General features: G+C 39.1%; 1 protein-coding gene across 1 annotated transcript in view; it reads left to right on the top strand.

Moving 5' to 3' along the window:
• The window catches only part of Patj (PATJ crumbs cell polarity complex component), a 313,297-nt gene that overhangs the window by 50,681 nt on the left and 234,917 nt on the right, over nt 1-27,699 (top strand). The window contains exons 14-17 of the mRNA XM_057783541.1: nt 1,348-1,404; nt 12,420-12,554; nt 22,228-22,389; nt 26,980-27,111. Coding sequence (XP_057639524.1) covers nt 1,348-1,404; nt 12,420-12,554; nt 22,228-22,389; nt 26,980-27,111 — 486 coding nt within the window. The remainder of the gene's footprint in view (nt 1-1,347; nt 1,405-12,419; nt 12,555-22,227; nt 22,390-26,979; nt 27,112-27,699) is intronic.

Here is a 27,699-nt window from a genome sequence, read left to right as displayed (position 1 = left end):
CACTATGTAGCTCTAACTGTCCTAGAATTCACTATGTAGACCAGGCTGGCCTTGAACCCTTAGAAATCTCCCTGCCTCAGCCTCTTAAGTGCTGGGATTAAAGGTATGTGCCACTATGCCCAGCTAAGAGTACAATATTTTTATTTTTGTTTTTTGAGACAGGGTTTACCTGTGTAGCCCTGACCTTGAACTCAGAGACTTACCTGCCTTTGCCTCCTGAGTGCCAGGATAAATTTTTTAATATGTTCTGTAATTGTGCATATGAGTATGGCTGTGCATGTGGAGATCGGAGGACAGCTTTCGGGATCAGTTTTCTTCCACTTTTGCATTTGTTTTAAAGACCAAACTCGGGTCATTAGGCTTGCACAGAAAGAGGTTTTACCTGCTGAGTCATTCTAAAAAATATTTATTTTCTGTGTAAGTGCCTGACTGAGTGTGTATGTGTACCACCTGTGTGCCTGTGCCCCCAGAGGCCAGAAGATGGTGTCAGATCCCTGGGAGCTGTAGTTCCAGATGGTTGTGAGCCACTGTGGGGATCTGGGAATCAAACCCAGGTCTTCTGGAACAGCAGCCAGTGCTCTTAATTGCTGATTCTTCTCTCCAGCCCCTGCTGAGCCATCTTGATGGTCCAACAGTAAATTTTTTACAGCTCTAATATAATGAGAATTTTATTAAAATTTGGAGGATCCTAGGATTTAAAGTTGATATAGTTAGACCTTCATATTTGACTCCATGTGTTGATTCCACATTGTCACTGTAGTTAAACACATTTGGGGAAATTTTCATCAGAACTGAACAGGTACAAACTTTTATTTTCACATCATCATTCTTAAACAATATATATTGTGACATTTTATGTCGCATTTTCTTTATATTAGATATCAAAAGTAATTTAAAGCTGATGTCAGTATGTACACTTAGTACACCTTCATGAAAACTTGAGCAACCTCTTAATACCAAAAGTTGGATGTATGTGCTATTCAGATATTAGTTGAGTTTTATTGGTAGACATTGGTAGAAATGAATTTCTTGCAAGGAGAAGTAGTTTACTGATAACCTGCACCTGTAAGATGTTAATAAAATACAGTCCATGCAGAGGAAGGACAGGAAGTCAAATTATATGTCATCTTCAGTTCAACTTCTAGATAATTTAGGATGAAAATATTAATGTAGAGAATGACAGAGAAGCAAATGTATTTGTATGTGCTATACTTATGGATATCAGAAATACTGGATAGAGATTTTGAGATGAGTTATCAATGTGCTGAGTTTGCTGATATTTCAGAAAACAGGAGGAAATTAAATTATGCTCATACAGACATGGAAACATTTTTCTTGTAAATGTAGGTAGCTACCTTGGACACACAGATTGCAGATGACGAGGAACTACAGAAGTATTCAAAGGTAAGCACTTGGCTTTAAAATGCTGCTGTGTTTTATTGTTATGATGAGCTTTCTTTACGTTCTTGATGAAGAAATTAAGTGGCGTGACCTAAAGTCTCCAGAATTTAGTCATAGATGTTTTGCAGAAGCGAGATGGACTCTCAGTTAAAAGATAGCAGTGGTTAGATAAAGCTGGGGAGAATGGAATCAGTATGCCATTTCCAAAAGCCAAAAACTCAGGTTTGACTCTGCCACAGTCATGAGAAGGTGACAGGTGAGTGCGTCGGGTCTTTGGGTATTGCAAGGAGACTTTTGGGAAAGGTTTTCTTTAATGGGGACAGGGTTAGGCTTTGAAAAGCATGATTGGCTGTCCAAGGACAGAAAACATGGTTGACCTTCTGGGTTTGTTATTCTTAAACTATTTGAGTTCATCTTTATTGCTGTTGAGAACATGCAGTCATGTAACTTGGACACATTTTTTTTTCCCCAACACTTTCACTGTCTTTTCTTACAGATTATAGTTTCTATTCTAGATAACCAGAACCTAAGGCAAGCAAAATATATACAAGCCTTCTGAGTGGTTTTCTCAATAACTAATAAAAAAGGAAAGATTTTATTGCTCAGAGAGTTTCAGAAACACTATTATACTCCTACATGAACCCAGAGTCTGAGCTCAACTTAGACTCTTGATTTAGATGCGGTATACAAAATGAGTTCTTTGTGGGCAAAAGAACTAGGTCATTGTTTAAGAAAACTTGCTGCTGTTTCTGAAAACCTGAGTTCTATTCCCAGCACCCATGTCAGGTGCTTGTAACTGCAGCTCTAGAGGACCTGAAGCCTTCCTGTGTCTTCTTTGGGTACTCATAGATATATGTATGTTTCTGACATGCATATACATCAAAGAATCTTTAGGAAAAATGAGTTTCATGTGGATTTCTTAAGCTAAATATCTGTTCATATAGTTTTACTGTTTGCTCCTTTGCATGTGTGATACTTTGCTTCCATAATTTTGTGCCATATGTGCTGTTGTTTTAGATTTTTCTGGTTTTTTTGTGTGTGTTTGTGTGTGGTGTCTGTGTGTGCGTGCACACACAAGATCAGAGGATGACTTTCCAGATCTGGTTCTCTTCTGCCACCTTGTGGGAACTGAGGATTGAACTCATGTCAATAGGCCTGTGAGCAAGCGCTTTTCGCTGAGCTGTCTTGCTGGCCATTGCTTGGGGTTGGATTCTCAAGGTTGATAGTGGAGAATATTTCTTTCCTTCTTAACTCAGCTACATTTTAAGTCACTTCCTCATGAAGGCCATGTGAACTAGCTGACCAAGCTCTCCTCAGATCCACAGTGTGAAATCAACATTGCTCTTTATAGCTATTAGTAAATTATTTACAGTCTCATCTTTCTGACAGCAGTTGTTGATTAATAAATTCATCTAAATAAACTGGGGAGATATTCCATTCAAAAGGGGAGTAAAAAACGTAATAATCCATCTAAATTCAATAGTTACTTTACTTTCAAGAATTTTTCTTATTAGCTTTAAGCTTTCTTTGCTATGTAGTTGAAAAGCTTTGGAGAGACCCCTTTGGCTTTAAAACATGCCTTGGACCAGACTCAGTTCATCACACAGCTTTCCTTTGTTGTCTGTTCCCATGATGAACAGCATTAGGCCAGTATCATACTTCCTAACAAGCCAAAGGGGACACAAAGCATGCTTTGTGTACATTTTAAAGAATCTGATTCTGCAGGCAGATGGTGTTCTCATGTCCTCATTCCCTAGTTCCCTGCTACCAACCTAATTCTACCACCTTTCCTGCTCAGCGCCTGTGCCTTGTAGAGTTGTATCCAGTGACTGGTGCAAAAGATAAAAAGACTTTGAGAACTATTTTCTAAAATGCTACCCATGCATTCAGCTCTTCATTTATCAGATGTTGTTATCTTCTCTGCCATATGCTATGGATACACTGGAGTTCTAGAAGAGAACAAATCAGAAAGTGATCCTTTATATTGCTGTATTAGTGGAAGAAACAACAACAAAAGTTAGTCATTTACTAAAGATTACATGTGACCTGAGACTATTAGGCAGGGAAACTAGGTACGGAACCCAGAAGAAAAAATCCTGGAAAAAAAATGACTAGCAGCTTTAGGTTAGCAACTTTAGACAAGATGGTAACATTTAAGAGCCCTCACCCCCACACCTCCAATTGTCCTTGCTGTGACTAGTTCCTGCCATGTTACCAGGGCTGTGTGGAATTCTGTGTTTTCCTGCTTCTGCTTCCTAAGTAGCTCAGATTTCATGCACACACATTCTGGGCTTAGAAGATGGCATTTTAGGGGATAATTTAGGACATGAACTAACCAACCTGATTTTTCTTGCAACATAATATGATCACTGAGACATGTGGTGCTAGGGGTGAAATGCAAATAAATTTAAGATATGCCTTCATTAGTACAGCTCAGTGGTAATTGATGCTTTTCTCTCTTAGGTGCGTGCATCCAGAACTTTTAGACTACAACCTTTCAAAAGCTCTTTCCCTTATATGCTGTTTTTAAATAATTTAATTATTAATTTAAAAAATTTTTTTTTTGCAATAACATTTCCCCCCCATAGTGGAAGACAAGGGGCAGCCCAGATTGTATCAGTCTCTTTAAATTTCTCTGTTCTTTGTGTATGTTTGTGTATTTGTAGTCAGTATGCCCATTTCTTGTTTAATATATATGATACAAAAGATGTGTACTTTTCCATCTAACATTTTCACTTGTTTATCTATACTGATTTTTAAATTAAGGTCTCATCAAGTTAGTGGCTTATGACCTAAGCACTATAACTTTTAAGATTTTTTTTGGTGTGTGCACGCATGCATGTGTGCACATGTGTATGTATGTACCAAGTGTTCAATGCTTGTAGAAGCAAGAAGAGGCATTGAATTCTTGCAGGGGGAGTTACAGTTAGTTATGAATCTCCTATTGTGGGTTCTGAGAACTGAACTTAGATCCTGTGGAAGAGCACCAAGTGCTCCTAACCAGTGAGCCATCATGCCAACACCCACCATAGCTTTTTAAAAATGCACTTATAAGCAGGGTGTTGTTGTCTTTAATCCCAGCATTCAAGAGTCAGAGGCAGGTGATCTCTGAGTTTGAGGCCAGGCTGGTCTACAGAGCAGTTTCAGGACAGCCAGGGTTACTTAGAGAAACCCTGTTTCAAAAAGCAAAACAAAACAAAATCTACTTATAATTGGATATTTAAATTATAAGTCAGTACCTCTTCAATTTTCTCTTTGCAGTATGTAAAGTATAGTGAGCCAGTCAAAACCTATCCTACAGGTGAGCTTATAGGAGGCTGTATAAGTTGAATAGCAGTTATGCAGCTAGATAATAGTAGCGGCAGGCTGCAATTTGTTGTGCAGTCATTCATTCCTGAAGTATCTATAGAAGCATCCCCACTGTTTGCCAGAATCTGTGTTGTCATTTGTGAAGGAAATGAATAGGTTTCTCTATTGAGATATCTCTTTCCTTGCTCTCCCAGGCTTTGTTGATTCCCCATGGGACGCCTTACCTTTCTGAGGAGTGGATGGTGGTGGGCTGGGGGGAGGTGGGGAAAGGAGGATGAAAGGAGGGAGGGGAAACTGTGATTGGTATGTAAAATGATTAAAAATAATATGTAAAAAAGAAATGAATAGGTCTCTGATTCTGTGGAACTCTGAATCTGGGCTTGGACAGGGCACTGGAGTGGACAGGCAGAAGTTGATAGTGCTTTGTGAATCCGGAGAACGGCTGCAAAGGAAGAAATAGTGTGAGCAGAACTGGCAATACCACTTTGTTGTTTTATTATTAGTATTGTTTCAAAGATTTAACTTACTGGTTTTTAAAGGGGACATGAAGGACGAGCAAAGTAGGAAGACAATATAGTGCCATATGTTTGAAAATACCTTAATGAACTGGGGAGGATGGCACAGCACTGGGAGACCGAGGCAAGAAGATTACCTCGTGTCCCAGGCCAAGCTGGGATACACAGGGAGACCCAAGAAGAAAAGATGAAAGAAAGTCAGCACCATAATGACTATATACTCAGTTAGTAAACAAGGAAAACGACTCATTCATCAGGTTGCTGAACGCACTGCCCAGCACAGGGAAGCTTGTGAGAGGCTTCTTAGAGCCGCCACCCCGCACGTTCCAGTTGCTGCTGCCGCTCTGCCACCTGTATTCTGATAAAACTTTTACTTTTGAGCTGTAAAAAAAAGCTTGATTTCTTCCATGGAACATATGTCCTAAGACTCAGAATAGACAGCAGGGTTAGGGAAATTGAAATAATATGTATAGTTTTCCAATGTCATCCATAATGATATTTCATTTGTATTTTAATAAATATAGCTTGCCTGAAGTTCAGAGAGTAAAACAGCCACCCTGGTCAACCTTACAGATCAGACAGTGGTGACACACACCTTTAATCCCAGTGCCACACTAGTTTGCTGGGTGGTGATGGTGCGTGCCTTTGATCCCAGCACTAGGGAGGAATATAAGACGGGAGGAGACAGCTCTTACACACAGTTTCTTTCTGAGATTCCTGGAGGCAGGATCACCATTTCGGACTGAGGTAGAGGTAAGAGCCAGTGGCTGGCTGTTTTGCATTTTTGACCTTCAGGTTGAACCCCAGTTTCTGTCTCTGGGATTTTATTAATCATGCTATAGTCATCTTGTTCATCTTTCTTTGTTTTCTTACAAGACTAATTTGTTCTTTCTACTTTCCAAGTTTTATTCTATTTTCAATTGGTATGTAATATTTTTATTTCTGGGGTGTATATGTATACAGTGTATAATGATCAAAGCAAAGTAATGATTAAATTAAAATAGTTGACATTTTCATTTTCTTAAATATTTTGTGACCCAGCCAGGTTTCAAGACTGTAAGCAAGTGTTGCCAGCCTATGGCTTTCTGTAGGTGGTTGCCTCCCAATTGCCAGCCTTGGAGATTCAAGAGCTTTAGGTGTGACAGCTAGTGATAATAGATACGGTTTTCCTGTGAGGTAGAAGCTCTTTGCAGTGGCTTGAACATTAGCTCCTCTGCTTCTAGGAAGCTGTAAATTATGACCCCAGTGCGGTTTTCCCGCATCTGAGGATCCTGCCCTTTTAGCGATGGCTTTCTTGGCAAGTGTTTACTATTAAGATGATCACAGTACTGTAAGGGAAAACATTAGCCTTATCTTAGAACTTTCTGCTGGCTGTCCAATGTCATATGAATGAACACCAATAATTCCTTGGGTATAAAAAATAAAAAGAGCAGGCCCATTTCTCCAGCTTGAACAAATTGAAAGATTCTCTTTATTGTCTCTTGAATATATTTCCTAAGCCAGTGAGCCTGAACTTGTGGTTTTTTCCTTCCTCTGTAGTGAGTAAATATGTTTTTAAGGTGGTGGATGTTCTAGGGTCTTTAGGGGCTGCAGCAGGACCATTGTGCTGTCGCCACGGTCATGTCTCTGCTTTAAAAGATGTTTCTCCTCCTGGTCTGCAGTGTGATTTTCTCATTTTTCATATGGGGAAATTGAGCATCTGATAGGCAAAGTATCTTCCCAAAGTTCATAAGCACATACCTGCAATATCCTCTCTTGGAGACAGAGGAAGAAGAATTAGGAGTTAGGTCATCCTAGGCTGCAAAGGTAGAACCTTGCCTCAGAAAATAAAGTAAAATAAAATAAAATCCTGACAAAACAAAACAGTGGTCTAGTTCTGTTGGTCAGCTGTTTGCCTAGCCTTCATGAAGCCATGGATTCTGTTCCTAGCACCACATGAACAGGCTGTGGTGGTGCCTGCCTTTAGTTCCAGCACATAGGAGGTAGAGGCAGGAGTTAGAGACCAGCCTTTCTTAAAAACTAAGCAACACAACTGCCACCAAGAACCTCTAAAAGGTGTCTGTAACTAGTGAGTGGGAGAATTAGTAGGCAAGCCATGGGTTATCATATTCTAAGTCTATAAAATTCTTTCTTTCTTTCTTTCTTTCTTTCTTTCTTTCTTTCTTTCTTTCTTTCTTTCTTTCTTTCTTTCGTGCTTTCGTGCTTTCGTGCTTTCGTGCTTTCTTGCTTTCTTTCTTTCTTTCTTTCGTGCTTTCTTTTGTTCATTCATTTTTTTCTTTCTTTTTCGAGACAGGGTTTCTCTGTAGTTTTGATTTCTGTTCTAGAACTAACTCTTGTGGACTAGGCTGACCTCCAACTCACAGAGCTTCTGCCTCTGGCTACCGAGTGCTGGGATTAAAGGCATGCACCATCACCACCCAGCATAATTTTTTAAAAATAACATTTTTATTAATTCTTTGGAAATTTCATATAATGAATACATTTTAATCATTTTCACCCCTCTCCAATTCCTTTTAGAGTCACCCCTATGTATGTAGCTAAGATTGTTCTCAAACTCTTTATGTTCCAGACAGCCCTCAAATTTATGATCCTCCTGTTTCTGCCTTCAAAGTCTTGGGATTATAGAGAAGATAATTTTTTAAAGTTTTTCAAAATTTCTAAAAATTTAAACTTAATTTTATTTTGTGCATGAGGGTTTTGCCTGCATGTATGTTTGTGCACCATATGCCTGTAGTCCCCATGGAGGTCATAAGAAGGCATCGAATTCCCTGAAACAGGAGTTACAGACACCTGTTAGCCATCATGTGGGTTCTGGGAACCAAATCTGCATTCTCTCTAAGAACAGCCCAGTTCTTAATTATTGAGCATCCTTGTCACCCCTCCTGGAAGGGATTTCAGTCTCATCTTTTTCGTGTTGTGTTGAGAATGACTCTGGATGTATTGTTAAAATGCCTAATGCATGCTGAAGGAAGAAGGTGGTAGTTCCTTATAACAGATGGAAAAATGCTTATTGGGAGACTGCCATTTGTACTGTAGTTTGAAGAGTGGATTTGGAAGAAATAAACTGAATAATCTAAGCAGAAGAAATTTTGTGGTCAAAGGTAGGAGAGATTCAAGTACAGTGTTAGGTCAGTGATTAAAACTCAGACATGCAGGCCAGGCAGGTGGCCCAGGTGACACCTGCAGTAGCAGATCGCATGCTTGTATGAGTAAGTTGAAAAGAATTGTCAATATTTTTAACATAGTATATATTTCTGAATATTCAAAATTAAGATTTTAGAAAGGAAGAAACAAGCAAATACCGAATAGGAGCTGCTCTAGTGGATTGGTTGATTGCTTGCATGACTTCTAAGGGAATGAAGTTCATCTTCCTTATTGAAGACATGTAGCCTTTATCTTGGAATGTCTGTTTCTTTTTTATACTAAATTTAGTAACTTCTTACTTTTGGACATCAATGAGTATTTAATATTTTCATTTAGTGTGTGTATACATATGATGAGAACCAACCCTGGTCTTCCTTCTGTTCTTTTCTGTTTTGTTTTGAGTTCAATGTTCTCTGGAAATATCTTCCCCCACCCCATTGACACCTCCTTGGAGCAGTCTTTTCCAGAATTCTTTCTCCAGTGGAGAAAGACGATTTTGATGTCTTGTTTTAGGATCCTAAAAGTCAAGCTTTTACTAAATGCATGTGCCATAGTTTACTTCGTGACAGGCTTCTCTACTTTGCACTGAAGACTCCAGCTCTCTCAATCTCATTTTTTTAAATCATTTTAGCTTTGACAGTAAACCCTTTGGTCACACCTTCCTCAGATACATTTCCTTATTCATACCCTTTTACCTGTCAGGGCAGAATCAAGAGAAGTCCACTGCTCATTAGCTTTGTCATTTTCAGTAGGATCTGGGAAATGCATATTGAACAAGCATCAGGAAGCATGGTAAGGAATGTGTCTGCACACAATCAATCATCTGCTGCACCCACTCCTGTCATCTTAGCATTTTCTGCTCTGCCTACGAACTCACTGTACGGAAGGGATGGACAACTAAAAGACAGATGAAAGGGTTGATTTGTTTGACTGCTAAATTCAGATGGGACAGGTAATTAAACAGTTATGCTCCTGCAGAGAAGACTGCAGCAGTGGAACATGACATCCCAGAAACCCAGCTGCACTCCATTTAGATTCAGAACTAATAGTAGGTAGATTTCCCCCAGATTGACAGATTTTGTAAACATCATTTCTGGTTCATCATGATTGAAAATGAAGCATATATTTTGTTTGCAGATTAAGTTTTCTAGAGAGCTTATGGAGTGTACAGATATCTGAAAAAATAGCGTAAAAGGGAGCCAGGGATGCCATGAACGAGTCTGTTCTGATCCACTCCTTCCTTGTCTTCAGTGTCCCGTGGAGATGGGGGATGGAATTCACTAGTTGAATAGATCAGTACTTGGAGGGGGCTGGAAGGGATGTCAGCAATACTTTCCTTGTTTTATCTTTTTTATTCTTTTACCTTTGATGGGGTATGTAGTATAGGTCCCTGTTGTATGGATAACATTTTTTAATATATAGTGAAATTCGAGTAGTTATTTCCATATAGAAATAATCACATCATCTATTCATTTGCTTACATAGAAGATTTAACAGTTACCCTTTCTACAAGAGCCCCCAGCAGGCTGTTCATAGAGTTAACTCATTTTATCTTTCAACTGTCACCTCACAGGCCTCTTTATCTCCTTGCCTACCTGGCCAGATTTGCGAACCGACCTCCATCTCTTGTGTTCCTATATTGAGACCCAGAGTGTCTCCTTGCAGCACTTGCTGGAATTAGTACACACTTGCTTACCACTAGCAGTCGTACTTGGTTTCATTCTTTGCATTCTTTACTGGGTAGGCTTGTTTGAATCATGCTACCTGTTGGCTGGTTGGTCGTTCACTCTGACATTGGTGATATTATTTCTGAAGGCAAGACTGTTCCCTTTCATCCACCTTGCTTTTCTTGTTGCACAATGCCTGACATGCAGTATACAGCCTAGAAGTATAACCTAGATCTATGGTAGATTGGTGATGTAACAGTTTCTAGCCCCCAGAAAGAGAATGAGGACACCCTAGTTTGCAACATTTACTGATATCTGTAGCATACACACTCTGTCCTGGCCAGCTCTCAGCTGCCAAATGCCATCACTGATCACTGAATTGGAAAGCTGCTCACAAGAATCACTTTATTGTCACACAGGCTCCTCTGCAGGGCAAGGACCTGTCCCAGCTGTGCTTGGCAACTAAACAAACCAACTATTTCATCTGCTACTTTGCCTCAATTGTCCATCCAATTGGTATTCTCTGAGGTGTTGAAATATTTATATCTTACAGATATACATCACCTTGGGGAAATAAAATAATAAAATATAATAAATAATTAGAAAGTTATGACTTTGAGTACTTATTACATTTATTTTTAATATGATTTAATTGCAACTTTATACAACATAATTTGAAGGCCATATTTGACAGCTGGCTTTCAGAATTTCTGGAAATTGAATAATCTGCTTTCATAATCTTATGCAAGATAGTTCCAGCACCCCACGGGAGATGGTCTCTGAGAAACACAACTCTGTTTCATGATATATGGCTCACAATGGAAAGGAAGGCAGTGCCCGTGGATTGGCTGGGAAACATTTTACAGAAACATTTATCTGAGAGTCTTGGCTTCACCTCTGCTGAATGAACTATGGAAGCGACCCAGCTCCTACCTTCGTAGACGTGATTTGATGGTGACTACACAAGAGAGTGGTGTGGCAGCCATGAGAAATCACAGGACGGAGAGTAGTAGTAAGAAACAATCCAGCTCTTTATGTAGGGTACTAGAAGAGAGATTGGTGGTTAAGAGTAATTCTTTTTTGGAAAGCTAGTCTGGGGACTATAGGTCTAGTCCCTTGTGCCTATTGTAAACTATTAGTCAGCTGAACTGCGTGCCACTTCCCATCTATCCACATGGCTGTCTTTGATGAAAGTGAGCCCCAGATGGAGGCTGAAGCAAGTCCTATGCAACTCTGGGTGCTTAGAACAGATAAGTAAAGGGAGGCAGCGATTGAGGGATGAAGTGACAACAGGGAAACTGGGCATGCATTGCTACCTGTAGAGGATTATCTCCTTATGTAGAATAATTAGAGGTGGCCCTGCTGTGTAGATAAGCAGACCATTGATCAAGAGAATGTAAAACATAGCATAGTGTTTACCACCTTTGAATTTAGGCAGCTATGGTGAATGTCCCAGAGTTTTATAGCCAACCAAGGTGAATGCAGCTATGATATTCATCTTCCTGACACTGAGTCTTTCAACAATGACTCATGCTATAGCCCACAAGAGCCCTTCAAATTGAATAGAAGCAATCCCAGAGTAGAAATGATTATCTTCCCCAAAATCAGTAATGTTCACATAGTATCCAATGCATCATCTTCAGTGTCTGAACTGTTCTGGGCAATCAAGAAAATAGAATCGTTTGTGGGTGCACTGGTACCCACCCGTAGCACTTGAGAGGTAAAGACCAGAGGATTGTGAATTGAAGCCATCCTGTGTTACATGAAACCCTATGTTAAAACAAAACAAACAAACAAGAACTGGAGCTACAGCTCAGTTGTAAAGTTCTTGCCTACCATTTCCAAAGCTCTGAGTTTGATCCCTTCCTCAGGAAACAGAAAGAAGAGAATTATAAACAGTGAGCTTGTGCTAAGATCGAGATGTGTTCAGTATAGTCCTGACCTCACTTGGATGTTCACTTGGAATTAACGGGATTCTTGAAGGTTTTGTTATTTTGGTAGTAAAGTGTAAGTGGAGGTTAATTAGGAAATGAAGGGGAGTTGGGATGTCTTGGGATGGGGAACACTATAGAACAGTGACACACAGCATGTATACTGGGGACTCTAGGAAGTGTGTGGAACCTGGAACTAGGACTTGAAGGCAGTCTCTTTTGTTTGCTTTTTGTCTCCATTTTCAGAAACTGAAGGGAAGCGCTGGAGAATAGGAAAAGCAATGGTTTCGTAACTTCACTTTCTGTTTCTTTTCCCTGTTTTGTCATTTAGAATTTTAGTTATTGGTTTTAAGAGGTGGGGTTTCAATGTCTAAATGACACCTAACTGGGGCTTGATTAATAGCTGTCCTGTCCCTGTTGTGTTTGATGTCATTGCTCTGTGCTTCCTGCAGCTGCTGCCTATCCACACTCTGAGACTTGGTGTGGAAGTGGATTCCTTTGATGGACACCATTATATCTCTTCAGTTGTTCCTGGTGGTCCAGTGGATTCCCTGAATCTCCTACAGCCGGAAGATGAGCTTCTTGAGGTAAAACATGAAGGAGAAGAAAAATACATGGCAATAATTTTAAGTTTTAGGAAAATGTGTTCACCAATTGACAATGCCACCAATGTCAATGTAAAGGGAGCCATTTATAATGAGAAATGCCAACAACTTACTAGTTAATACACAAAGTATATACCACATTTTACATGTACTTTTCTCTAGTTGTTAAGGCCTTTCAGCATCATTTTAAATGTTTGTCTAAATGATTGTCATAAAAGTTTGATATATATATATGTGTGTTACCTGCATGTATTTATGTGCACTATGTACGTGCCTAATGCCTTTGAATGTCAGAATAGGGCTTTGGGTGCTAGGGTCCTCTACAAAATCAACGGATACTCTTAACTGTCTTGCCACCTTTCCAACCCCATGGTTTCTGATTTCTTGTTGGCAACATGTAGTATATTTATTTTCAGGTCTGTTGGTTATTTCTGTAAGGATTATTAGGGTTGAACAACTTAAGGCTTGCATGTAGCTTTAAGATTATTCCCTTGGGATTTCCCTCTTTGTAATGCTGACTCCCATGGTCTCTTTTAGGCTACCAATTGTCTTGTTAGCCTAAAGCAGATTTAGGGCAGAATTCTTTGTCATCAGAGCAATTTTTACACAACTCTGTGTATGTAGGTATAAAATAAATATAGAAATTTACTGATAATAAATCACAACTTATTTTAAAATTCTTTGGCACACACGTATTTTTGTCACTTATTAAATAAAGATGGATGCTGTTTTGCATAATGAGATGGACATGCTTGCTGACTTTCAGATAAAGAACAAGATTTCATATAAATCTTGGCTGACTCTGGTATGGCAGGAGCAGAGCATCTTCAGTGTTTTACAGATCTGATCAACATTTGGATTTTATAATTGTCAATACTGAGTATGTTGTTTTGCCTAAATACATAGAAAAATGGCAGATTTTTAGGACTATTTCAGAAATTGTTAAAAATTCTGTCTTTATCCCAAGCCAAAATTCATTTAACAATTTTTTAATGCTCAAGTCAACAGCCCAAACAGTAATTTAAAAATCAAACATTTTAATGTAATATGTCGTCAACATGTACTAATTTGACATTTACAGGCTGAGGAATAATGGCAGGAAAATAATTAAACCATTATATTTTAGGCCTGTGCGCTTCCAATCCCCATTTTAGGTGGCATGGGGGAATGAAATTGGGACCTTTAATATGTTAGGCCAGTGTTCAGCCCACTGAGCTATATCCACAGCTAAAATTTTAAATTTCTTCTTCTTTTTTAAAACAAAAAATGAGTTTATTACTCACAGTCCTTACACATCCCAGTCAAATGGGGAGGGCATAAGACTTCCATTATACAAAGAACAAGCAAGCATAATTACGTTTTTACATTCAAAACCTGGTAATCATGCCCTAAGTCAAAATATCCTATTGACTGGTCTTTGAAGAGTAAGGCATCCAGTAGTCACACCCTTGATCAAACGTTTAGTTGCTCATCCTTGAAGAGCAAGAATAGGTCTGAACTCTCTGACCTTTAGTCAAGATGGAACACATTCAAAACTGTGAGCTTCTATATACCTGGCTTAAATGAAGATATATATTTGACATGCATGTCAACAAGTGTATGTGTATTTGCTATTTTTCCCCTTTGTTAACAGTTATCTGACAGGCAACTTGATGTACGATACTTTTCAGCTCCCATTTCTTTTAATTGATTTTTATTGAGCTCTGCATTTTTCTCTGCTCCACTCCCTGCCTCTCCCCTCTCCCCTTCAACCCTCCCCCAAGGTCCCCATGCTCCCAATTTACTCAGGAGATCTGGTCTTTTTATACTTTCTACTTCCCATGTAGATTAGATCTATGTAAGTCTCTCTTAGTGTCTGCATTGTTGTCTAAGTTCTCTGGGATTGTGGTTTGTAGACTGGTTTTCTTCGCTTTATGTTTAAAAACCACCTATGAGTAAATACATGTGATAATTGTCTTTCTGTATCTGGGTTACCTCACTCAAAATAATGTTTTCTAGCTCCATCCATTTTCCTGCAAAATTCAAACTGTCATTTTTTTCTGCTGTGTAGTACTCCATTTTGTAAATATACTACATTTTCCTTATTTATTCTTCGGTTGAGGGGCATTTAGGTTGTTTCCAGGTTCTGGCTATGACAAACAAAGCTGCTATGAACATAGTTGACCACATGTCCTTGTGGCACGATTGAGCATCCTTTGGATATATACCCAAAAGTGGTATTACTGGGTCTTGAGGAAGGTTGTTTCCTACTTTTCTGAGAAATCTCTACACTGACATCCAAAGGGGTTGTACCAGCTTGCATTCCCACCAGCAATGCAGAAGTGTTTCCTTTTCCCCACAACCTCTCCAGCATAAGCTGTCATCAGTGTTTCTGATCTTGGCCATTCTTACAGGTGTAAGATGGAGTCTCAGAGTTGTTTTGATTTGCATTTATTTCTCTGATGACTAAGGATGTTGAACATTTCCTTATGTGTCTTTTAGCCATTTTAGATTCCTCTTTTGAGAGTTCTCGGTTTAGGTCTGTACTCCATTTTTTTTTTTTTTTTATTTATTGGAGTATGTGTTCTTTTGGTGTCCAATTTCTTGAGTTCTTTATATATTTTGGAGATCAGACCTCTGTCTGATGTGGGCTTAGTGAAGATCTTTTCCCATTCTGTAGGCTGTCGTTTTGTCTTGTTGACTGTGTCCTTTGCTTTACAGAAGCATTTCAGTTTCAGTAGGTCCCATTTATTAACTGTTTCTCTCAATGTCTGTGCTGCTGGGGTTATGTTTAGGAAGTGGTTCCCTATGCCAATGTGTTCAAGTGTATTTCCCCAAAACTTTACATTTCTATAATTAAAAACAGTGTGATTAATAACAGCACAGTTTCCATTCTGAGCCACTGTTCTAAGCGATATTTATTAGGATTGTGTTATAGTGGCATGCACAGTCCAGTGCATGTTGTATATTCACAGCCAAGGCCACAGTGAGCTCCTGTGATGGGCAAGTACTGCCAGGGGGAAAAAAAAGCTTTGATTCCTTATAGGTTCACTTTTTAAATTAATTTGTGCTTATTGTGCATTCTGAAACTCTTTACTATTGATAATAGAAATACATTAATTACACATATAAGGTTGGATCTACAGTTTAAAAATCTGGTATCTTCTCGAGAGATTTAAGTAGTGGTTAATGGTAGATCTACCACTAACATAGCACACAAACCTAACGTTCCTTAGAAATAAGAGAAAGTGACACTGACTTTCCCAGCTCCCTACTGAGCTAGTGACCGAATAATACTTTTGCTCGTGTTTCCTCTCATTTCACTGACTGTTCACTCCATCACTCTACTTCCTGTGTCCCTCAAAGAGATAACGAGAATGGTAGTTTAAATCCATCCTGAGCCATATGACAAAGTACTGTCTCAGGGAACCAGACGATCCACAAGAAGCCCTAGTATGTTGGTTCCTTTTCCCGGTGTCATGATAAATTCTTCAACAAGAAGCATTTTAGGGAATAAGGTTTATTACGGCTTACAGTTTGAGGGGATACAGTCCATCACAGTGGGACAGCTATGGTGCAGGAGCATGAGACAGCTGCCCACTTTGCACCTGCAGTCAAGGAAGCACAGATGGGACAGGAAATGGGCTAGGTTAGGAAGCCTCAGTGTCCATAACTAGTAACCCACTTCCTCCAGTGAGACCCCACCTCTCAAAGGTTCTAGAACCTCCAAACACCCCTACCGTCTGGAGGCCAAGTATTCAAACACAGAAACCTATGGGGAATAGTTCACATTCAAACTACAGGAATGGATTTAATAAATTGACTTAGTAGTCCTGGTTCCTGATTTTAGATATTTTTCAGATTTTGTTTGATCACAGTGAAATGATAAGATGACACACAGGTTATCTGCCCCTGCAGTTAGTAGTTGTCACCTACCTAAAGCAGTATGCTGTGAGAAATGCTGAGTTGTATTTTTGAATGATATTAATGTTTATAATCTTCTGTCTTAAATATGGGAGGATGTAGTGATATTTAGTTTGTGATTTAACAAATAAAGCTTGCCTGAATATCAGAGTGCAGAGCTAAGCCACTAGTTAGTCAGAGGCCAGGCAGTGGTGGCACACACCTTTAATCCCAGCACTGGGAGGCAGAGGCAGATGGATCTCTATGAATTCAAGGCCACTTTGGACTATACAAAATTTATCTAGTCCAAAAGAGAAACAGCCAGATGGCTGACACCTTTAATCCTAGTACTTGGGATCATATGCCTTTAAGCCCAGCACTAGGGAGGAGGAGACAGGAAGGAATATAGCTGGGTGATGAGAGGAATAGAAGGCTGGAGGAGACAGGAACTCAGATGCAGTTTGAGGATTTCATAGAGGCATGATTGCCTCTTCAGTCTAAGCATTGATAGATGTAGGTACTCTCTAGTGACTGGCTTCTCTGCTTCTTTGATCCTTCAACTTTCACCCCTGATAATTGACTTTGAGTTTTTATTATTAAGACAAATTAGAATTCATGCTACAGGACGACAAGGTTTTAGAATCTTATTGTAAGATTTAGTAAATTACTTGGCTGCTTATCTATCTGTTGTGAGTAGAGCCGTGGGCTGCATTCAGCCGCCCTGGCTCCCGCATGGCTAGCTTATGCCCCGAAATAATTACACGGAAACGGTATTCTTTTAAACACTGTTTGGCCCATTAGTTCTAGCCTCTTACTGGCTAACTCTCATATCTAGATTAACCCATTTCTAATAATCTGTGTAGCACCACAAGGTGGTGGCTTACTGGAAAGGTTCTTAACCTGCGTCCATCTTGGAGAGGAGAGGCATGACATCTGCCTGACTCGGCTTTCTTTCTCCCAGAATTCTGTTCTGTCTACTCCACCCACCTAAGGGCTGGCCTATCAAAGGCCAAGCAGTTTCTTTATTAATTAACCAATGAAAGCAACAGATAGATGACACTCCCACATCTATCTATCTATCTATCTATCTATCTATCTATCTATCTATCTATCTATCTATCTATATTGGAGATTGAACCTTGTGTTGCTAGGCATGTATTCTGTCAGTTAACTTATTTTTTATAGCAACTCTTATTTTATTGATTTATTATTTTTTTGTCTTTTTTCAATTATAAACTTTATTTAAAAAACTTGCAAATTAAGAGTTATACACAAAAATTAACCAGATTCAAGGTCAACAAATTCCTATACAGTTAGATTGGCTCTTTGGATATGAAGCTGTGTAGCTTCACATTGAATTTTGCAATTTCACTATTGAATACATTTTTAGGCATTTATCCATTACCAGAAACTAAAAACCCATGATAGAGTTAGAATTAGAAAAACAATTAATTTTATATTCTCTTTTATGACTCATGTCTATTCTCTCCATTTGGTCCTTTCTCATGTCTTAGTATATGTTCCTTTTGTACCTACATGTAAGTCTTTTAAAAATCTATATACATGTATTATTGGCTAGATCTCACATATTGGGGAGAACATCCATTTTTTTTCTTTCTGAGATTGTGTGATCTTATTTAATATCATACATCCTAAATCCATTCATTTTCCTGCAAATTTTATGATTACATTTTTTTCTTTAAAGTTGAATAGCATTCCATCTTATATATGCACTTGCTCTTCTTATCTATCCATCTACCTATTGTTGGGCAACTATGTTCTATTTCTGTGCTATAGTGAATAAAGTAGTAGTGGTCATAGAATTGCAAATATCTCTTTGACAGAGCATGAAATTCTCTGGGTATTTACCCAGGAATGAAATATTGGGGTTATATGGTAGTTCAATTTTAATTTTGAGAATCCTCCAAACTGATTTCTACAATGGTGTATTAACTTGTTTCTTCACCAAAGTGAATAACCCACCTCCTCTTCAACAGTTGTTAGAAAATTTGAAGATAGTCATTCTATAGTTTCCATTTCCCTGATGACTAGGGATAGTAATGCTTTCAAAAATTATTGGCCATCATGTTTTTTTTTTTTTAAGTATCTATTCATTTGTACTGATTAGCAATTTCCTTGGTTTTTAATTTCTACAATTATTTGTAAAGTCTGTATTATTAGCCCCTTATCTGAAGTGTAGCTGGTAACGATGTTCTCCCATTCTCTAGGCTCTGTTTGCACTCCTGTTTATTTCCTTTGCTTTCCATAAGCCTTTGACTTTGATGCCATCCCTTTTGTTGACATGCTATTGGTGTTCTATTCAAAAGTTCTTCCCTGCCAGGCAGTGGTGGCGCACGCCTTTAATCCCAGCACTTGGGAGGCAGAGGCAGGCGGATCTCTGTGAGTTCGAGACCAGCCTGGTCTACAAGAGCTAGTTCCTGGACAGGCTCCAAAACCACAGAGAAACCCTGTCTCGAAAAACCAAAAAAAAAAAAAAAAAAAAAACAAAAGTTCTTCCCTAACCCAATATCTTGAATGCTCGCATGTTTTCCTATAGACATTTCTGTGTTTCATATTTAAGATTAAGGTCTTTGGTTGCTTTGAATTGATTTTTGTACAGGGTCAAAAATAAGTGTCTAATTTCATTCTTTTGTGGGTAGAAATGCAATTTTGGCAGCACCATTTGTTGAATAGACTATACCTATTAATGGCTATGTTGTTTTGATAAGAGAGGATGTTCTGTGTTATTTAAGTCAGGTTGAACATATCCATCTCCTCAAATATTCATCATTCTTTACGGGGGAAAGTAGTTATTTTTAGATCACTGAAGGTAGTGGCCTTGCGCTGCATTTGGAAGATTAATGTTATAAATTTTACTAAGATCATGTCTATTCTTATTGGCAAGGCATGGTCATAGCTTTGAGACAATCTGTGGAGTGAAGAACATTGCTGTGATATGTAATTATAAGTTATTGAGAAACGAGATATTTGAGAGATGCAGATGGAATAAAATCGGGTTAGTTAATTTAGGTTAGTTCTAGGTGGAAAGGTGTATCCAGCTAAGTTTACCAATGAATACTTTTTCATGTGGAAGTCAGTGACCCAGAGATAAAGCACTTGGTGTGTGGTGTTAGAATAGATCAGGCATAGTGTAGCTCCACCTTCACCCCGTCAATAGATATCTCTGTTAGACTACCCTGGGCATCGACATCAAGAAACAGAGTGCTGTAAACGGAGTGTAAAGATTTTGAGGGTGGGAGTGTAATGACTTTCTACCTTAGCACACAAAGGTGCATGTTCTTGTAAACCTGGTCTGTTTTGTTCTTGCTCATTTGTTTTAACCTGCTCTTGTACATGGGAGGCAAGTGTCCTGCTCTGAGTGTTATTCATGGCCTCAGTAGTTTGACATATAAAGTGTAGATTTCTGGTTTAAAAAAACAAACAAACAAAAAAAGTTGTGACACAGAAAGAAGCCTAGATTACTAGATTGAATAGCAGAGATGTGCTTTGGATCCTTGGGTTCGGATTTATCACAGGCTTGCGTGTGTCCCTGGGCATGCATTTAACATACTGGAAACTTGATTTCTTCATCTTCCTCCACTTGTGAGAAAGTCTAAAAAGCTGCCATTCATGTAAACTGTAAGACTTCTGTCACAAGGAGGATTGGCTGTTGTCAATTCGGCAGACGCATTAACAAGCTCATGTGTAAAGTGAGTGCTCGGCAAGCCTCTGCTCACTTGCGCATTTTCTAATCAACAAATTGACATTGTTATGACTTGATGGTACTTAAAAAGGATCTCTGAAGGACTGTTGGAGATATTGTGAAGTTTGAAATAAAATCGGCTTCTGAGTAAGTGAGTGTAGACATACAAATCTTTGAAGTTGACCACATAAACTTTTGGTTGGTTTCTCCCATCCCCTCTCCTGCTCTTGCCCTCCCTCCCTCCTCTTCATTTTTCCTCCTCCCACCCACAATGTGTTTAATGTACTTCTTAGTGCTTGAAACCAGAAACACAAATAAGCTTTGGGTTAGAGGACCATGCCAAGTCTCAGCCCAGAACAGCTATTTACAGCAGCCATAAATCCCTTAGCTAGGAGCTGGTAATGGGAATAGGACCAGTGTTTTTAGCAGTAGGTAGTGAAAAGGACTACCAGGCACTGCTATAATAAGTGGAGACAATTCAAATGAATAAATAATGAACTAAATAAATATTTAAAGGTACTCTGAGATAGAAACCTGAAAAGTGACTTTCTAATTTGTTGAAGCACAAACTAATAATTGTATCTAGGTAGAGTTACTGCTTCCATTTTATCTCTTTTTGTATTTGATAGAGACTACTGTCCAGCTAACTCTAGAACTTTCTGTGCTTATTTCATGGACTGGCACTGTGGGTATGATGTAAGCAGTGATAGCTCCCCACCCTTTCTGCATAGAGGTTGGCTTGAATTCTTCCATGGAAGACTGCTAACTCTTGGGGTGGCTGTTCCCTACACTCCTTCATACTCCAGATGACCTGAGAGAGGTGGAAAGGGGCAGAGAGGTTGGGATTCTCTGTGGGGTTTTCGTTGTTACTATTTTTAGAATGTGTTTGAATAATTAAGAGACAGGATGATATGTCCGGATTGATGGCTCTAAGTGCTGGATGTGTCACAGACTATAGAGAGTGGTTCCTAGGGACCACTTACTCCAGCCACTACCCACTGCTGAAAGGGTTGATAGGGTGCTTTCAGCAACACAGCATCCTCTGTTATCCCTAGTACAGTGGCAGATCTGTGGAAAGGGTGCCCCCTATATAGCCAGTCCTGCCTGTTAACTGAGCATTAGTGCTCACCTTTGAGAGACTGATGCCACAGTAGAAATACCACTAATACCAAATTCCTGCAATTTCCTCTTAGGAAGGCAGAAGAGATCTAAAGAGACTATTGTTGGCTGGAGTGTGTTCCTTCTTCTTTAGTTTTTAGGAATAGCAGACAGGTCACTCTCAGTGACTTGCAGATAGAACTGAGAGAACTTTGAGCTAAAGCCACATGTAAGAATAGCAATACACTCAAATCTAGATTTCTAAATCTTCTTTCGTCCAAAATATCATTATGTATCAATATATATTTATATATATGATGTTTGGTGATAGGGAATTAATCATTAACAAGATAGACTTATCATTTTGAGAGGTAGGGAGCACTCATGTAAACTAACTTGGGCACTGAACATTTCTGTGATGTTGTACTAGTTCAGCATAGGGGAATGGAAGTGGTGTTGGGGACACCCATCTCTTCCCATAGAAGCATTTACTAAGGTGATGCTCTTGATGTGTGCTGAGGAAGAGTGCTCTGACTGACAGTAAACTCCAGCTGCTAGGTATCCTTGATATGGCCACATGTTGATGGCAAACAGACATATAATGACAACATAGAAGGAAATGGATATGAAGAGGATGGCAGGAACAGTCAGAGCATTTAAGGAGGAGTGAAGGGAAGCCAGAAGAATACAGTAGTAGATTATGTAAAGGAGAAACCTCAGAGACGGGAAGCATTAGATCTTTTATACAAGAATAGTGCTGCCTAGCATACATTTTGTGCTTTATTCTCCCCATTTCTGTTGAAATTCAGCCATAATTTTTTAAATCAAGATCCATTCTTAATTTAGATGATTTAAGCTGTTGATAAAATAATATGTTTAATTTTGGCCCTTTGTTTACAGGAACAATGAAATGTCTTTTTGGTGCTTTTTAATTTTTCACCTGTTCACAGCTGACAGCCCTTGTCATCCTAGGTCAATGGTGTGCAGCTCTATGGGAGGTCTCGCCGAGAAGCAGTCTCCTTTCTTAAGGAAGTGCCTCCACCATTTACGTTGGTTTGCTGTCGCCGGCTGTTTGATGATGAGGCCTCAGTTGATGAGCCGAGAACCATGGAACCATCTCTTCTTGAGGCAGAGGTATAAAGGGCTGTATGTGTTGATTATGTGTGTCCTTTTATCAGGGGCACTCCAAGGAGGGGTTACAATATAAAGAGGGGCCCCTGCTCTGTTCTGCTCTTTTATTTGACTAAGCAACAGTGTGGAATATTTCAAATTCTGAATTTACATTTGGATTTCTAGAACTCCCTGAAAATGTTAAGACACTGATGTATATCAGTCTGATTTAAATGCAACTACTTTAAAAACTAATTGTCTGAATTCATGGCTTCTGTTTGACTTTTGTTTCAACTTATTTCATCATAACAAAGTTGTGGTGTTGGTAAATATTGACTACCTTAGTCTTCCCCTTAGTCTGAGAACCTTAAAAATATGAAGAATTCTATAAGTTTCAATGTGAGTTTAGAAGCTAACATAAATGCAAAAGAACCAGAATATGGACTGGCACTTCCTTTGCTGTTAGATGTCTTGTTTTAGGAGTGCTGTAATCTGGGAAGGAACTGTGAAGGTATCTGCTGTCACCACATGTCCTTTGGAGCCTCATCTTTATGCCACTTTCCCTCCTTTCCAGACACAAGCAGTTTAATGTGGGACCTTTCCTTTAACTAAATTCAACTGAGTTCATCTTTGAAGTTGTATGGACTTCCTATATACTTTGTGCATCTTTGAGTAGATAACCTTGACTTCTGTTCCTATTGGAATGAAAGGTGGTTTGAATGAGAATAGCCCCAATAGACTCATTTGTTTGAATGCTTGGTCCACAGTTGATAGAACTGTTTGGGAAGGATTAGGAGGTGTGGACTTGTTGGAAGAGATATGTCCCTGGGGATAGGGTTAGAAGTTTCAAAAGCCCAGGCTAATGTCAGTTAGCTCTCTCTCTCCCTCTGCCTTATGCTTGTGGATCAAGATGTAAACTCTCAGCTACTGCCCCAGTTCCATATCTACTGTTCCCCCACCATGATAGTTATGGCTTCTTTGCCTTCTGAAATTGTAAACTCTAAATAAACTCTTCTGTCATAAATTGTGTTAGTCATGATGTCTCATCAAAGTAGAAGAGAAGAAACTAAGATAAATGGTGCTGTTCACAGAACTTAGAACACTCGAGAGCTTATATGAGAAGAAAATAATATATGCCAAGCTCTTAGCATTTTGACTGCAAGTGGTGTAGGAGACTGTTCTTTCCTTCCCAGGTGCCCAGACCCAAATAATCACACAGAAACTATATTAATGACAACACTGTTTGACCTATTAGCTCAACCTTCTTATTAACTAACTCTTACATCTTAAATTATCCCATTTCTATTAATCTGTGTATCGCCATGACGCTGTGGCTTACCAGGTAAAGTTCTGTTCTGACGTTTTCCTGACTTTACCTATATCTCTATGTCTTTCTTTCTTTCTTTCTCTCTCTCTCTCTCTCTCTCTCTCTCTCTCTCTAGAGAGAGAGAGAGAGAGAGTCTGTTCTGATTTCCTGCTTGGCTTTACTCTGCTAAACCATTGGCCAAAACAGCTTTATTTATTAGCCAATAAAAGCAACGCATATACAGAAGGACTTCCCACATCAAGTGAGAGCTCCATGAATGTTAGTCGTGATATTCCTGATGCTTCCTGTCCAATGTCTTTGTTTCTGATTGTCTAAATTACCAGAAAAATCTAGAACTGCTGTACTATAGATCCTTTAGCATGGATGTATCTTGCTTTTTCAAGAAGTTGGCCAGCTCTTTTGGAGCACAAGTCATTTCTTAAAATTCTCTCTAATCTCATGTTGGCTTTATTCTATACTATACATATGAACTATTCTTGATTGCAAGCCTTCCCCCATCCCTTCTGACAAGATTCACTGTATAGTCCAGATTAGCCAAGGACTGACTTTTATCCCAAGTCTGGTTTTGAATTGAACTCATAATCCTGCCTTTTTCTCTCCAATGCTGACATTATAGATGTGCACCTCTATGCCTGGCTGATTCATGTTTTAATGTAAAAGAAGAAAAAAATTGATGTGGCATATGCCTTTAATCTCAACACTTGGGAGGCAGAGGCAGGCAGAACTCTATGAGTTCAAGGCCAACCTAGTTCAAGTTCCAGGCCATCCAGGAACTCTACATAATAAAGTCCTATCTCAAAACAAAAGACCATAATTTTCAAGGATGGGACTCTTGAGATACTTTGTGACTTCTACTACTCTTAGTAAAGTGAAGTGTGTGTGGTATCTTACTTTTGAAGCTAGATAAAAATACCTTTAGTTTAATTCTGTCAGGTGTAAATCATCAACCCAGGTTGCTGACTCTGTGTTCCCATTCATCATACTGCACAGGGGTGAACAACAGCTTGAACATGCCAAATGCTGACATTACTGCCTGTTAGCTGATTGCTTTCTGTTCTATAGATTGGAGTTATGCAGAATTGATATATCAGAGTGACATAGTCCAGGTTGGTGTGGAACATGCACCTAGTGTGCCATGACATTGTGATAAACTTGGGCTTTGATAAATATGATCTCTTGACATTTTGACTTCTCTTCCATTGTTCTCTATTTTTCATTTCTCCTGAAACTATCATATTCTTTTTATAAAAAATATTATTTTATGTGTGTACATATGTGTGTCTTTGTGAGCATATGCCAAGTGTATGCCCTTTGAGGTCAAAGAGGGTGTTATATCCACTGGTGCTAGAGTTACAGGCAAACGTGAGCTGCACTATGTAGGTGCTGGGAATAGAACTTGGGTCCTCTGGAAGAGCAGCAAGTGTTCTTAACTGCTACCACATCTTTCCAGTACCATCTTGTGTTGTTAAAGTGTCTGGTTAGGTGGAATAGCAACACTTCTGATTCTCACTGATTGGTGAGTGTGCACGAATATTCTACCTATTATAATATTAGCCTGTTGGAAGATGGAAGTATTTTCTTTTTAAAATATCTTTTCCTAGGTGGGTGAAATGGCTTGTCAGGTTTCAATCCTGTATCCCATGAAAGATAGAAGGAGAGAACTGAGTCTACTGAGTTGTCCTTTAACCTCCACATGTATGCCATAGCACATGAATCCACATGTGCCATCATCATTTTTAAAATAATAAAACAAATAATCCTTAACAAACTAAAACACATGGAAAATAACCATGGAGAATATTCTTTCACTTCAGATTTGGTCAGTCAAGAACCAAGAAATTGTTCCTGTGTTAGGTTCTGCCCAACTTGGATTAGGTGCTCCACATCCTGTAACAACTCAACAATTTGAGATCTGAACAGTTCTAATTCTGCGAGTGGCTTTGTTATAGAGCCCTCTCATTGATCCCATTAAGTGGATTTTCTTATTCCAGTGACTTAGTTCTGTTTGTAGGAATGATACATATTTTATTTACTGATGTTCTCTAAGATTTTAAGAATTTTGCTTTAAAAAGCTGTTACTTTGGTTCATGCCTGTGGTCCCAGTACACAGGAGACTGAGATCGGAGTGCTGTGAATTGATGGCCAGCCTGGGCTACATAGTTAGGTCCTGTAAAGTTTTGTATGTTATACTGGTTTAATAAAATGCTTATTGGTCAGTAGCCAGACAGGAAGTAGAGGTGGGGCGATGAGAACAGGAGAATTCTGGAAAGAGGAAAGATGCAGTGTGCAGTCATCACCCAGAATTCTCCTGTTGTCTTTGCCCCGCCTATATTTTCTTCCTGATTACTGGCCAATCAGTGTTTTATTAAAGCAATACAACTGACAAATCTTTACAGGGTACAACATCATTGTCCCACAGCATAAGCTATTCTGAAATACAGAGTAAGACCCTGCTTGACAAAAACTAAAATGTCATTGTCTGTGGAAGGACTATTTTTCAAGAAATTAATCAGTCCAAATCAATACGGTGCTATAAATAAAACTCAAGGATTCTGTAGTAACCCGGACCCCTAGTAGATCTGTCTCATTGAACCTCACTGGGTTCCTGAATGAACAGGAGTCTAGATGAGAGGGATGTCAGAGTGTGGGAATTAACCAAGAATCTGTGTGCTGTGTGCTCGTACTAACTCACTTCCTCTAATATCAGATCATTCCTGTTTCTACCTGGGGAATTTCACAGTGCTCAAGGAGTTGGTAGTGGCAGCTGCTGGCGCTGCCATACCTTTACTGCACCAGCCACCACCTCCTCTCTTCTTCCTCCTTCTTGTACTTTTCTAGTAAAACTTTCTTGGGATCTGGGAGCAACCAGCAGTGGCTCCTCTGTGCCCTGGCTGGCTTTTCTGTCTCTGACTGAAATCATGACTACAGTACTGCTTTTCAGACATCTGTGTGCTTCTGCTTTGCATGAAGTTTACATTTGTACTTAAATTACCTGTTTTTCCTTTTATGCTTCTAATGGGATCACAGAACTCATTGAAGTATAAGAGGTCAGTGTTAACACTTGCAATGAAACCATTTGAAAACGTGCGAAAGATCTGCAGTTGTGAATGCCTGAATGTTTTATGAAGCTTTGATCCTTGATTGTGAGTACCCAGTGCATGCCCTCTTTACAAAGATCAAAAGCTAACCAAGCATGCCAAAGAGACTTCCCAGTTTGAAAAGAAACCGAGTTTTTTTCCGAAGAGAAAGGGCGACAGCTCCAGCTCTTACCCTCTTTGTTCTTTCAGGTTGATCGCAGTGTAGATATCAGCACTGAAGACGATGATGATGGGGAGTTAGCCCTGTGGTCTCCTGAAGTCAAGACTGTGGAGCTGGTGAAAGACTGTAAAGGCTTGGGCTTCAGCATTTTGGATTATCAGGTATGGGAACCCCTGAGAGGGGTTTTGATTTAGGTTTGTAGTTTTGTTTTGCTTTCAAAACTTTTTTTTTTTCACACCTTTTTTCTCATCTGTATTTACCTTTTAAAAGCAGAATGTGATTGGGCACTGTATTTCCACTCACAAGCCTTGCTCAGTTACAAGACCTAGGGAAGCTTAGGATTTTGCTCTTAGTACAAGCCACATGGGGAATTCCTGTTTTAGCTTGTGTACTTACTTCTAAGACTAGTACATGCAGAACTATAGGGGATGAAAAATTTTAAGATGAAACTTAAGCCATCTTAATTTTTTCTGTTAAACATGAAGTTATCTCAGAATACTTCCAAGTGAAATTATTTGGTCTAATAGGGATCCAGCTCGATCGACAGCTAAACACTTCAGACCACAAAGTTAATAGGTTACATTACGTCTTACAACAAACGTTCTACCAACCTATTGAATCAAACCTATAGTATCACAGTATCACACAAGTAGAAAGAAATTTTATCTTCCCCTTAGTTTTCATGCCACACAGATGTCTTAATGTTAACAAATGGGTCCACCCCAGGTTTATTGAAATATATTTCATGT

Source organism: Chionomys nivalis, chromosome 11 (assembly GCF_950005125.1).
Source record: "Chionomys nivalis chromosome 11, mChiNiv1.1, whole genome shotgun sequence".
Lineage (NCBI taxonomy): Eukaryota > Metazoa > Chordata > Mammalia > Rodentia > Cricetidae > Chionomys > Chionomys nivalis.
The sequence above is the reverse complement of the archived record's forward strand: the minus strand, read 5'-3'. Positions and strand labels throughout refer to the sequence as shown.